The 14,155-nt window shown below is 37.7% G+C and overlaps 1 protein-coding gene across 1 annotated transcript; it reads left to right on the top strand.

Moving 5' to 3' along the window:
• The first annotated feature begins 2,005 nt into the window (after positions 1-2,005).
• Positions 2,006-13,108, top strand: Elp5 (Elongator complex protein 5). The gene is made up of 6 exons (XM_071684925.1): positions 2,006-2,166; positions 5,035-5,166; positions 8,706-8,936; positions 11,491-11,657; positions 11,781-11,968; positions 12,767-13,108. The coding sequence occupies exons 1-6, from the start codon at positions 2,094-2,096 to the stop codon at positions 12,855-12,857; spliced, it is 882 nt and encodes a 293-aa protein (XP_071541026.1). The 5' UTR covers positions 2,006-2,093; the 3' UTR covers positions 12,858-13,108.
• Positions 13,109-14,155: the final 1,047 nt, after the last annotated feature.

Below are 14,155 nucleotides of genomic sequence, written 5' to 3' on the forward strand. Positions count from 1 at the left end.
TTTTCGCCCTCGACACACCATACACGTCTGGCAGCCAAGACACCGCCGGCTTAGGGAAAAATTGTTTTACATATACTCCAATGATCAATTGCCCAGTTTACCCTTCATCAATACGCATATATTCACTTTCTTTTGCATTCGACCCACTAATTTCAGTCATTTTCTCTTGTCCAGGGTATTTTTTCTTATATCAGGAGATAAAATCAAATGTTGAGTCGTTCAAATGGTCAACTGCCCAGTTTATCCTTCACCAATACGCATCCACTCCATTTCTTTTGCATTCAACCCACTAATTTCAGTCAGTTCCTCTTGTCGAGGGTATTTTTTTTATATCACGTGATAAAATCAAATGTTAAGTCATTGCGTACAATAAGTTGGCTTACGTATTTTGTTGAAAGACTTCACTATTCCTGGAAACATACTGAATGTTATAATGGTATATGTCTCGACTGCTCATCATGAATAGCGACAGAGTTCAAATTATCATTTCTATACGCAATACAGACAATGGATAGAAGGTATTCAGACCTTACACAACTTATGCTAAGTTTTGCATATATATGCCAGTAGTTTCCCAATAATATCGTCACACATTCACTACACCAATCACCCAAAACACAATTTCATATTAAAACAGCTTCTGTAACATTACGAATACGTAAAACTCTAGACATGTGAAAACCTCGTATCACTGTTTGTATCATACGACATTATTCATTGTCCTGTACCCATAAGGCGCAAAAATATTGGGAAATGTTTCCAATAGACCATCAATGCCATATTTATATTAACAATGCAACAGTATTAACTTAGTTACACCACTTTTAAACAAAAAGTCTGCCCACAACTCTGGGAATTCTAGTCAGCGCACAAAACATTACATTACATGAACTGTAACGTATAATCAAAAATACAGAGGTTAGCTACATTAACTATGACGCCCTTCAATTATACTGGTAGAAATATGTAACAAAAAAGCCCTTGGATTTAACCAATAAGGTACTGTCATCTCACAGGTGTATAACCTGAAATCATCTCTAATTTACAAACAATTGTATTCAAATTAGCATACAATAAACTTAACCTTTTTAAACAGGGAGGTTACTAATAGGTTTCACCAAATTCCAACTCTTCCTTCGTTAGCACTACTTTATAAGCCCCTCATAAAATTGTGTCAAGTTGATAAACTTATTCGTGTGTGTGTGTATATATATATATATATATATATATATATATATATATATATATATATATATATATATATATATATATATATATATATATGTATTTCTTTCACACTATTCGCCATTTCCCGCTTTAGCAAGGTAGCGTTAAGAACAGAGGACTGGGCCTCTGAGGGAATATCCTCACCTGGCCCCCTTCTCTGTTCCTTCTTTTGGATAATTAAAAAAAAAATGTCATAGTGTGACAGAATGATAAATCCAAGGTTGTCTCGCTGCAAACGCAGAGAATCAAAATTGCAGCCTTAGAAAATTTAAAGCGAACTGAAGGAGCAAAAATGATGGTATTTTAAGAACAGTGATTCCATCTTTCGTGGTTGCGAGCGTGGCATGATAGGCTTGTGCGCAGGGTTGATGTGCTGAATAATTTGTTTTGGTGTATGATCGAGAAAGTTTGGTAAGATTGCTTGGAAATAGAAGTGATTTGGAGAACGAAAAAATAAATGTGTATTGGGCAAGGAATATAGATTGAGGAAAGATTGACCAAAGTGATAATGTTGAGGAGGGAATCAAAGAACCAAAACCTGATCAGCTTCCTAAAAGCATTTTTTTTTTTTGTTTGCAGAATAACATGCCAAGGTAAGCAGCAGGGCAGGAATAAGTATTGGACATTTTACAGGTTATTGCACTGTGTCATGATTGATCAAGGCATGTGGCGTTCTGGTAACCATGGAAAGCTTGTTAGATTAATTTGATGTGGAGGGTAATTTAATTATTTGAGATTCTTTTTCGTATCGATCCGAACCTCGCCAGCGAACGCTTTATGTAAATAAACAAACCAGACCAAAGCCCCGTTCACTGGTTTCGACCCAGGCGATAATAATACCCTGTAATCAACTTAGGCGCAACACTATGTCAAAATCAGCCTTAGGAAGAATTATAAAGCGAACTGAAGTGCCCATACCAAGAATGGTATTGATGACAGGTATTCCATCTTCGTGGTTCTCTTTCGATCATATGGCTTGGGGTCGGTTAAGCTCCGATATTTGTTTTGGGTATGACTGAGACGTTTGTAAATTCCTTGTACCTAGAAGTGATTTGGAGCAACGATACAATAATAAATGTGATATTGGGGAAGGATATATAGATATGGGAAAGTAGGGTTAAACAAAGTGAAATGCTTGAACAAATCAACAGAACCCATACAACCTCACTCAGCTTCCTCAAACGCATATTTTTTTTTTTTTTTTTGCAGAAATATACCAATGCCAACGTAAGTCAGCTTTCAGGGTCCATGTGGAATTATTCATTATATCTATTTACATTTATTGCCAACATGTGCGATGCTAAGTCATGGGTGTATCTTGGTACTTCTCGAATAGCATTTTACGATACAATTTGGATGCTGGAGGAAATAAAATTTTTAGATTCTTTTTATTTCTACATTTCTCCTTCGTTCGTGTTAACCCCACGTTTTTCCTAATTTTCTTGGCCCTCCCTACTCGTACTTATCCATAAATGAAGGGGGAGGGATCTAAGTCATGCATAGCCTGTATCATCCCTTTTGTTGGAATATATAGACAGATTTGTGGGACTAAACATACTTTTACCTATATTTAAAATGGTTAATCATTTGCTTCCTTCCGCCATATTTTTGAGGTTAGGCATCTTACCCTACAGAAGAAAAGTGGTAATTAACATGTACTTTTCCTTCATGACTTACTACTGGATGTAATTCAATGCTGCAACCCCCAAAATACACCTTTTATGTACCTGTTTTCTAATCTTACATTATTTAGTAAATATGCATCCTTAAAGAATAATAAACCACAAATTTCCTCAACTAACTTCAGACATTGTATTAAACGTTTAATTGAAAAAATGATATCCAACTATCTGTTTCACCAACTAGAACACTTGTAGACATGCTGGTTTTAGTTTCATTAATAATCGTCAATTAAAAAAAAAAGTAAAACCTGTGCCCATAACTGTTCTATGATGTGAAACAAATTATTTGTTGTTTAACAATAATATTACAATACATGAATGTGCATCCTTAATTCATATTTCTACCAAAATATTTTTGCAATCATAGGTTAGATTATACTGGGTTATGATGGGAAGCTACCCGAGACATAGAATTAAAAACCTCACCTAGCTTTTCTTTCGTTCACTTTTACTTCAACACTAGATATCTATGAATCTTGAATATAAAATTTTCATTCTATGGAGTTAGAGGACTGACCAAGAGATAAGGGGGTACCATACAAGGAAAGTAAAGAACAAGTGATAATTGATTAGTTTTCAGCATAGGCTAAAAGCATGCAAATCATTAACTTTTTTCACAACATTCGAGTTCCTTGATAAATAAATATGTATGGAACTGAACATGTGGATATTGCAAAAAAAACATGAGGTCATCTTAAAAGTTTTTTGGAACTGGTATAAATACAAACAATAAATGACAAGTGCTTCTATGGTTTGTAAACTTACCATGGCCTACAAGATCCCTTGTTTTTTGGTCAGTCCTTGTACTTCAGCTTGAAATAGGGGTGAAAAAACAAAAAGATCAAACAAACTAAGGTAGATGCAGGATACCATAATTACTAACATATTCTGGGATCAGGAAAAAGTTACCTGTGTTACATCAAGACCAAAAATTGTTAGTGAAATTGAGTGAAACCTGACCTAATCTAGTTTTGGGTTTAGGAATGGCAAAGTTGAACTAAAAAAAAATTCTTGTCATACATGCTTGCAATTCTAGGTATTGTAAGGATAATGGAAATTAAATTAGGTTCATCTGATTTACTTCCTTATTAAGGAAACCTTTCCAGTTTCAATTTAGCTGCAGTTCCATACTTTCCCGTGATTCGTATTATCTACGGTATTTTGACTTTTCTTGGTATACAAAAGTCCATTTGTGAAATGAAGAAGTGGAACAAGAAACAAAGAAAATGAAAGATGAAAATGCATTGGAATTCCGATTGTCTCGCCAATATGAACTACTAGCACCTGCTTGTCCCTGTGTGTCTTTATGCTGATGATGCTCACATACATCAATGCCAGTATTAAGTTGTGAGTGATGGTGATACGTTATTAAAGGCCAGATTTTTCCTTTTAATTTCATTATTGAGAGTGTACAGTCTGACAGACAGCTAACCAAATGTGCTGAAATGGCTTGAAATTATGAGGATTAAAAAAGGATATATGTCTCAGAAGTGGAGGGAGCAAGGGGAACTGCCTTCCTGCAAATACCAACAAAAAGAATTTGTATCCAACCTGTTTGCTGGACATCGTTGTTTCCGTTAAGTACCACTCCGTTCATCATAAATCTCAGTTAGTTGACATTTTTGGCGGCTACCTCCCTGGGGAAGATCAAGAAGGACATTGAAAGATAGAGTGAATGATGCTCTGGGGTACTGAGGCCTCAACATTCATGGGATTCAGGCATGAATAAGAAAAAAACTGAATTGATGTGGTATGTAGGGGGCATGGTCCTGTAATGTTGAGTTAAGGATGCTATGGGGTAACAGAGTCTAAACATTCATGGGACTCTGAGGCATGCATCAGATAAATAGATTGGGATGGATATGATATATAGGGAGAACTGTCCTGTCAATGAACTAAACAGAGCATGTGAAGAAAGTATGTTTATGCACCAAATAGTTTGTGAGGTTTAGCTGTGTATGGCAGGTGCTAGTTTAGTACAATATACATAACAGCAAGAGTGTGCATGTGTACAAATGAGACCACTGTTTGTTCCTGAGGCTGCTACATTTATGTAGGAAAGGCATGGAAAAAAATGTTACTTATAGTACATTGAAAGTAAATTGCAGTATTTTTGAAATTTCAGATACGGCTGAAGTATGTGGTCGTGGACTCCTGTATGCACTTGTACGTTCCCATCTTTGCTGTGGTACTGATGTTTTCTACCTCACCACTTCCCATTCACCCGGCTACATAAAAGATTTTGTAAAAGATGAAGGTTAGTTATTTTTTATTTTGCTTTGTCGCTGTCTCCCGCATTTGCGAGGTAGCGCAAGGAAACAGACGAAAGAAATGGCCCAACCCACCCCCATACACATGTATATACACACACGTCCACACACGCAAATATACATACCTATACATCTCAATGTACACATATATATACACACACAGACACATACATATATACCCATGCACACAATTCACACTGTCTGCCTTTATTCATTCCCATCGCCACCTCGCCACACATGGAATACCATCCCCCTCCCCCCTCATGTGTGCGAGGTAGCGCTAGGAAAAGACAACAAAGGCCCCATTCGTTTACACTCAGTCTCCAGCTGTCATGCAATAATGCCCGAAACCACAGCTCCCTTTCCACATCCAGGCCCCACACAACCTTCCATGGTTTACCCCAGACGCTTCACATGCCCTGGCTCAATCCATTGACAGCACGTCAACCCCGGTATACCACATCGTTCCAGTTCACTCTATTCCTTGCACGCCTTTCACCCTCCTGCATGTTCAGGCCCCGATCACTCAAAATCTTTTTCACACCATCCTTCCACCTCCAATTTGGTCTCCCACTTCTCCTCGTTCCCTCCACCTCCGACACATATATCCTCTTGGTCGATCTTTCCTCACTCAATCTCTCCATGTGACCAAACCATTTCAATACACCCTCTTCTGCTCTCACAACCACACTCTTTTTATTACAACACATCTCTCTTACCCTTACATTACTTACTCGATCAAACCACCTCACACCACATATTGTCCTCAAACATCTCATTTCCAGCACATCCACCCTCCTGCGCACAACTCTATCCATAGCCCACGCCTCACAACCATACAACATTGTTGGAACCACTATTCCTTCAAACATACCCATTTTTGTTTTCCGAGATAATGTTCTCAACTTCCAAACATTCTTCAAGGCTCCCAGAATTTTTGCCCCCTCCCCCACCCTATGATTCACTTCCGCTTCCATGGCTCCATCCACTGCCAAATCCACTCCCAGATATCTAAAACACTTTACTTCCTCCAGTTTTTCTCCATTCAAACTTACCTCCCAATTGACTTGACCCTCAACCCTACTGTGCCTAATAACCTTGCTCTTATTCACATTTACTCTTAACTTTCTTCTTTCACACACTTTACCAAACTCAGTCACCAGCTTCTACAGTTTCTCACATGAATCAGCCACCAGCGCTGTATCATCAGCGAACAACAACTGACTCACTTCCCAAGCTCTCTCATCCACAACAGACTGCATACTTGCCCCTCTTTCCAAAACTCTTGCATTCACCTCCCTAACAACCCCATCCATAAACAAATTAAACAACCATGGAGACATCACACACCCCTGCCGCAAACCCACATTCACCGAGAACCAGTCACTTTCCTCTCTTCCTACACGTACACATGCCTTACATCCTCGATAAAAACTTTTCACTGCTTCTAACAACTTGCCTCCCACACCATATATTCTTAATACCTTCCACAGAGCATCTCTATCAACTCTATCATATACCTTCTCCAGATCCATAAATGCCATATATATATATATATATATATATATATATATATATATATATATATATATATATATAGGAATAGTGGTTCCAACATTGTTGTATGGTTGCGAGGCGTGGGCTATGGATAGAGTGGTGCGCAGGAGGATGGATGTGCTGGAAATGAGATGTTTGAGGACAATGTGTGGTGTGAGGTGGTTTGATCGAGTAAGTAACGTAAGGGTAAGAGAGATGTGTGGAAATAAAAAGAGCGTGGTTGAGAGAGCAGAAGAGGGTGTTTTGAAATGGTTTGGGCACATGGAGAGAATGAGTGAGGAAAGGTTGACCAAGAGGATATATGTGTCGGAGGTGGAGGGAACGAGGAGAAGAGGGAGACCAAATTGGAGGTGGAAAGATGGAGTGAAAAAGATTTTGTGTGATCGGGGCCTGAACATGCAGGAGGGTGAAAGGAGGGCAAGGAATAGAGTGAATTGGAGCGATGTGGTATACCGGGGTTGACGTGCTGTCAGTGGATTGAATCAGGGCATGTGAAGCGTCTGGGGTAAACCATGGAAAGCTGTGTAGGTATGTATATTTGCGTGTGTGGACGTATGTATATACATGTGTATGGGGGTGGGTTGGGCCATTTCTTTCGTCTGTTTCCTTGCGCTACCTCGCAAACGCGGGAGACAGCGGGGAAAAAAAAATATATATAATATATATATATTTTTTTTTTTTTTTTTTTTATAATATATATATATATATATATATATATATATATATATATATATATATATATATATATATATTCTGTCTTTCATACTATTCGCCATTTCCCGCATTAGCGAGGTAGCGTTGAGAACAGAGGACTGGCCCCGGGCCCTTGAGGGAATATCCTCACCTGGGCCCCTTCTCTGTTCCCTCTTTTGGAAAATTAAAAAAAAAAAGTGAGAGGGGAGGATTTCCAGCCCCCCGCTCCCTCCCCTTTTAGTCGCCTTCTACGACACGCAGGGAATACGTGGGAAGTATTCTTTCTCCCTTATCCCCAGGGATATATATATATATATATATATATATTCCTCACCTCGCAAACGCAGGAGACAGCGACAAAGTATGATAAAAAATAAAATAATATATATATTGTTTATGTATATATATAAGTGTGTATGAGTGGATGGGCCATTCTTCATCTGTTTCCTGGCGCCATCTTGCTGATGCAGGAAACAGCGATAATGTGTAACAAAAAGGATTTCATACATATTCACCATTTCCCGCATTAGCGAGGTGGCGTTAAGAACAGAGGACTGAGCCTTAGAGGTAATATCCTCAGTTGCTGGAAGGGAGGTCTATGAGAGAATCTGGTAAGGTTATCAAACCATGTAATAGTAACATTTTTCTTAGCCTTTTCTTTAAAAGGAATAGAAATGCAAACAAACAAGGAAAATAAATTTAGGAGGGAAATGAAAAAACCTAACTTCCAAGAGAAAGTAATCAAGAAGTGGAGCAGTGTCTAACAATGCTAAAGTTCAGGATATCATTGGGTAGAGATTGACATGGTGAAGGAGAAGAACTTGTAAGTTGAATGTGTATGGCAGCTTAAAACGGTTGTTATATTCCTAAAGACTGGATGAGGGCAGTGATCACGTGTCTGCATAGAGGCAACTTAAACAAATATGTTTCCCTTTCAATTCTGAGGTTTAACTAATTTTACTCTTATCATTCATTTGTGTTAGCAGTCTCATCAATACCATGGTTCTAGATTATCCTTATATCCTGCAAATTTTCTCTGTATATGTTAGTGGTCTGGGGTAATTCTTTAAGCAGGAATGGGTACCCAAGTTCTTTATAAGAGTTTTTACATATTCAGAATAGGTTATTCTTATATCCTACTTTTGTCATTATTTAGTCAAGCATTGAAATTTCTTTAAACAGTACTGGGTATCTTATACTGAACACCTTTTTGTTAATGTTTTTTAAAATACCATATAATACTTCATTCAAAAGCTTTTGTGATGTTATTTTTCAGATACACCAGGGAAAGTGGAATTCTTGGATGGTGCTAGCGATCCTTGTGGGTGGGATGAAAACAAAACAGCATTGTCCCTTAATGAACCATTGCATGACATCTTCAAAAATAGATACAGCAGTGCTGCAATTAGAAAAGGAAAAGCAACATTTGTAGTGGACAGGCTTGAAGATGTCACACACCATCAAGACTCTTCACAGCTTGTAAGGGGTTTGCATGCATTATCTGCAGGTAAATTAATTCAGTGCCTACCTGTTTACTTTGAATGTTCACATCATAAAGCAAGAATGCTTGTTACAGGTATATTGTGCTGGTTTGCTTAAATAAATTAGTTTAATCTTGAATTTATACTGGACATTTTCAAATCATTAGACTTTTTATAAATGGCCAACAGCTGTTCTTCAGAAATACATGCAGTCACATTGAGGGAGAGGGAAAAGACTGTTGTGAACGACCAAAATTACAGTAGGCTTTGAAAGGTTCATTAATTTCTTGGTCTTGTAGTTTTGAAACTAGGCTGAACTTTTGCCACAACAATTTACTCATCCTCTGTCATGTCCATCAACAAAACTTTTCACAACCTGTTCGTCATAAACTTTGTATCTTCATAGTTTTAGGAAATTTACTAGTGCACTCCATAAGTGCTCAAACACATTAATTGTCTTTGTATAGAAAAAAATACAAATAGTGCAACTTGCTTATTTGTGTGACTGCATTATAGCAAGTTTTTCTAAGGAAATTGGGCAAGTCAGCCCTTTTGCCACCAAGCAGAGTTGGAGATGGGAATAGGACTAAGTATATCATGGAATATGTCCCCAAGACAAGTTTAGGTCTCTAGAATATGAGATCATGGAGTTTATCCAGTTCAGTAGAATTAAATGACAGATTTACTTTTGAAAAATCGTGAAAATGTAAATTTATTCTTAACTGTAACTCTTGCGTGTCATTTGGAGACCAAAAGTGGGTTCAAAAGCACATTATTTCACTATTCTAAAATACATGGCTTCTGAATTCTGATTGGCATGGAGCCTATTGGGGGCTAAATCTGGCCTTGAATGGGGACTTTGGAGCAGTGCTTAACAGCGAGTTCATCAAAGGCGGATGTTGCCTCACTCTGATAACTTGCCTTCAGGGTGGAGATTTGTATGGCAAAAATCTTATACAACTGAAGGTGTTAACTGATGACTATAAGCAGATTTTTGTAAAGGTATTTTAGGTATGTGTATGTACATGTGTATATGTTGATATGTATGGGTATGGGAATGTATATATATATATATATATTTTTCTTTCTTCTTTCTTTTAAACTATTTGCCATTTCCCGCGTTAGCGAGGTAGCGTTAAGAACAGAGGCCTGGGCCTTTTTTGGAATATCCTCACCTGGCCCCCTCTGTTCCTTCTTTTGGAAAATTAAAAAAAAAAAAAAAAAACGAGAGGGGAGGATTTCCAGCCCCCCCCTTTTAGTCGCCTTCTACGACACGCAGGGAATACGTGGGAAGTATTCTTAATCCCCTATCCCCAGGGATAATATATATTTATTTATATTTATTTTGTTTTGTCGCTGTCTCCCGTGTTAGTGAGGTAGCGCAAGGAAACAGACGAAAGAATGGCCCAACCCACCCACATACACATGTATATACATACACGTCCACACATGCAAATATACATACCTATACATCTCAACGTATACATATATATACACACACAGACATATACATATATACACGTACATAATTCATACTGTCTGCCTTTATTGATTCCCATCACCACCCTGCCACACATGTAATATGTGTGTGCATATGAGTGGATGGGTCTTTCTTCGTGTGTTTCCTGATGCTACCTCAATGAAGCAGGAAAGGGCAATCAGGCATAATAGATAAATAGTTTAGGTAGGTGTGTGAGAAAGAATCAGAGGAACTTGAACATATAGCTGGAATGAAGAGAGTTTTCTGAGGCCAGCTTTGTTCAATGGTGCAGCTGGCTGGCTTTGTAAATGAAGGTATGAAATGAAAGCCAATTAAAATACAGAGGCTTTTGGTTACTAGTAGCCAAATTCATTTAGGACTATGTAGACTTAAAAGGTGATGAAAAACGCTTAAACTTTAATTACTGGTTACAAAAGTTCAAATGTGATAGATTTAGTGTTATATGGACTTCAACAGCAGCATGTGCAATGTGCAATGATACTGAAGAGGAGGTTACAGGTGCTTTTTGAAAAGATTTTGAAAGAATACAAAGTGGAACCAGGGAAGAATCTCATCATGAAGGGTGATACGAACAGTTTGAAATTTACCAGTGAAAGGATACTAGAAATGTTTGCTCCAGTGTGTATGAGTGTTCCCGTTACATACAAATACTTTCAATACATGGCTGTTTAAAAATATACTTTGTATGAGTCAAGAGAAAACTTAGTAGGCAAGAGTATGACTGATATGTCCGTAGTAAAAAATAAGAACAGTTAACTGTGCCTATTACATGGGGCTTACCTGATCACTTGTTGGGTTTTGTGGTATTTTTCATGGTCCATGACTACAAAGTAAAGGGAAATGCCAGGAAGATGAAATATGAAAATTTTTCTATTGTATTAATAATAACAAAATGGACGGTCATAGATAAACCCTGGGGACCCACCTTCTGATTTAGCCGAGATATGTTTCACTTGTAGAATTAGAAGTATTTTCTTATACTCCATGATTCACAGTTAAGTAGCACATGCCTCTTTGTGATATATATTATGATACATCGGTAGTTCAGTAGTCTGACGTCTTATTTTACTTTTTTACAGAGGATTACGTCGAACAGTTAATTGTCTTTTGTGGACGGGACATTGTGGCAGAGAGTATGTTATCTGCAGTTTGTCACATTGCTCGGGCAACTGTTCATCTAATGCCAACAAAGCCATGCAGCTGCAGAGTTGTCCTTAGGAAACCTTCAGGGAAAGTAATAAAAGCTGTAAGTTAACACAGATGCTATGATCTCTTCACTGATTAGTTGGATGTGAAGCCAATATCGATATTTCATCTCAATCATTCTTACATTGTTGTTGTCTAAAGAGTAACCCACATACCATTTCAGCACGAAGAGTTTTCTTTAACTTCGGAGTTACAAGTACAAGATATTCATCCAGTTCATGTTAAAGAAGTTCCTTGTGTTGCTGAAAGTTCAGACACAGATGCCATCTTAGCTGCACAAACAACCTTCAATCTATCCCTCACAGATGATCAACGGATAGAAAAGAATAAATTACTGCTTCCTCATACAAGGTAAATGATGATAAGGATATATGAGAATGATAATAGATGAGACAGTTTTGTAGAAATGGAACACATAATCAATGAGCCAATTTGAGTCAGGAGGGTGTAAAATCCATCTCCATTTACATGAGGGTAATAAAGTGCATATGTCCTTTTGGTTCACTTAAGCATATCCTCATCTATATTTCATTTTCATAAGGGAATATAAGCTTCCATATTAACCCACACTATCATAAAAGCACATTTTTTCTACTTTGCCCTCAGTTTATCAAACAAGGATAAAGTCTCCTTTCACACCTCTGCTTTTACACACACATCTCCACTGCTCAAATTAAAAAGTAATTCTTTTGTAAATGAGCAAGAGCAGAGGATGTCGACAAGATTCATACAAAATAGATTAATAGAAATTTTGTTTGGGGAAATAACAATTCACTATATTTTGATAACTGAGGGAGTTCCAATTGGAACAGGCATCAGAGATACAGATAGATAGTTACAATAATAATCATTCAGATATGTCATTCTAACACACTAAAAGTATGCATTTCTTTACATACAGAAATGTAATCTATTCATAGTTCTTATCCAATAAATCATATCCCATATTCATAGTATGAAGCTACACACAGGGTTGATTCTACACCTTTCAAAATATTCCACTTCTTCCAACTCTTAGTTCTTAAAAGTATAGGATTGTCAAGGAAAAAATTCATGTCTGATGATCTACTTTTTCCAAATGTATACTTTGTGTGTAACTAGAACTTGCTTTTAAGCTACCAATAATCTTAAAGCACTACTTTCTTTCAGGGTTCAGTCACTTGGAGGACAAATCCTGTACACCCCTGATGATGCTGATGACTGGGATGAGGATGATCCTGATGATGACCTTGACATATAGCTCGAGTCAAAATTTGAATAACAAAAATATGATGTAAAGGTTATGTTTCTATGGCATGAACCATGCTGAAGTTGAAATGCACAAGTAAAAATCATTATAACTTCAAACTGGTAATCATGCCTCTTAGTCACATAGCAGGTTTAAGTCTGCCAGGTTCTGAGACAAAAGAAACTGAAAATGTTGGAACCTTCTTGTCATGAAATTATGAACATGTTTTTGTACGGAATGCAGAATATATGACTGTCTTATTACTTTAATCTTTTTCTTCAAAGTCCCTCAAAGTTGAGGAAACATCAGAGAAATCTAAAAATTACATGCTTCATTAGTGACCTGGAAGGGGAACGATGTGGTATGCTGGGATTAACATGCTGACAGTGGACTTTAGCAGAGAATGCAAAGTGTCATATGGACAAAGTGTCATGGATGGTCAGTGGGGCCTGGTTGTCAGTTTCAATCTTGACAATCAGGTGTGGGGGAAAAGAAGAGAATGTATATGTTATCTTTTTTTCTTTTCCTTCATGCATTTGCACTGTTTCCTTAGGGGTGGGGTGGTGTTGGGAATGGATGAGGGCAAGCAAGATGAATATGTACACATGAATATGCACATGTGTATATATGTATATGCATGTATGTATACATATATATGCATATATGTACATATGTGTGTATGAGGGGATGTGTTTTTATTCGTCTGTTTCCTGGTGCTAGCTCGCTAACATGGGAAACGGCAATCATGGAAAAATCCGGGAAACACTCCACCAGTATATATTATATATCATACTATATTATACATAATGTTTGTTCCGGCATCAGCGAGGTAGTGCCAGGAAACATACATGTCAAGACATACATACACATATGCAGACATTACATGCATACACATGTATATATTCATACTTGCTTCCCTTCATCCATTCCTGTCACTACCCCGCCCCACAGGAAAACAGCATTGCTATACCCTGCGATATACATACACATATATTTCAACATACACATACATATACATACACAGACATATAAATATATACACATGCACATATTCATACTTACTGCCTTCATCCATTCATGTCGCCACCCCGCTACACATGAAATAGCATTCCCCCCACCCCCCTACTGATAGGTAGCACCAGGAAAAAAAAGCCACTCGTTCACACTCAGTCTCTAGCTGTCATGTGAAATGCACCAAAACCACAGCTCCCTTTCCACATCCAGGCCTCACAGACCTTTCCATAGTTTACCCCAGACACTTCACATGCCCTGGTTCAATCCACTGACAGCACGTCCACCCCAATATACCA

This window comes from Panulirus ornatus, chromosome 39, assembly GCF_036320965.1.
Source record: "Panulirus ornatus isolate Po-2019 chromosome 39, ASM3632096v1, whole genome shotgun sequence".
NCBI classification, from domain to species: domain Eukaryota; kingdom Metazoa; phylum Arthropoda; class Malacostraca; order Decapoda; family Palinuridae; genus Panulirus; species Panulirus ornatus.

What these genes read in the sequence shown, in the direction of transcription:
- Elp5 (XM_071684925.1), top strand. Translation starts at nt 2,094, where the DNA reads ATGTCAAAATCAGCCTTAGGAAGAATTATAAAGCGAACTGAAGTGCCC. An exon ending in AAGAATGGTATTGATGACAG is followed by an intron (nt 2,167 to 5,034) that starts GTATTCCATCTT and finishes TTGAAATTTCAG; the next exon opens with ATACGGCTGAAGTATGTGGT. An exon ending in CAGGGAAAGTAATAAAAGCT is followed by an intron (nt 11,658 to 11,780) that starts GTAAGTTAACAC and finishes ATACCATTTCAG; the next exon opens with CACGAAGAGTTTTCTTTAAC.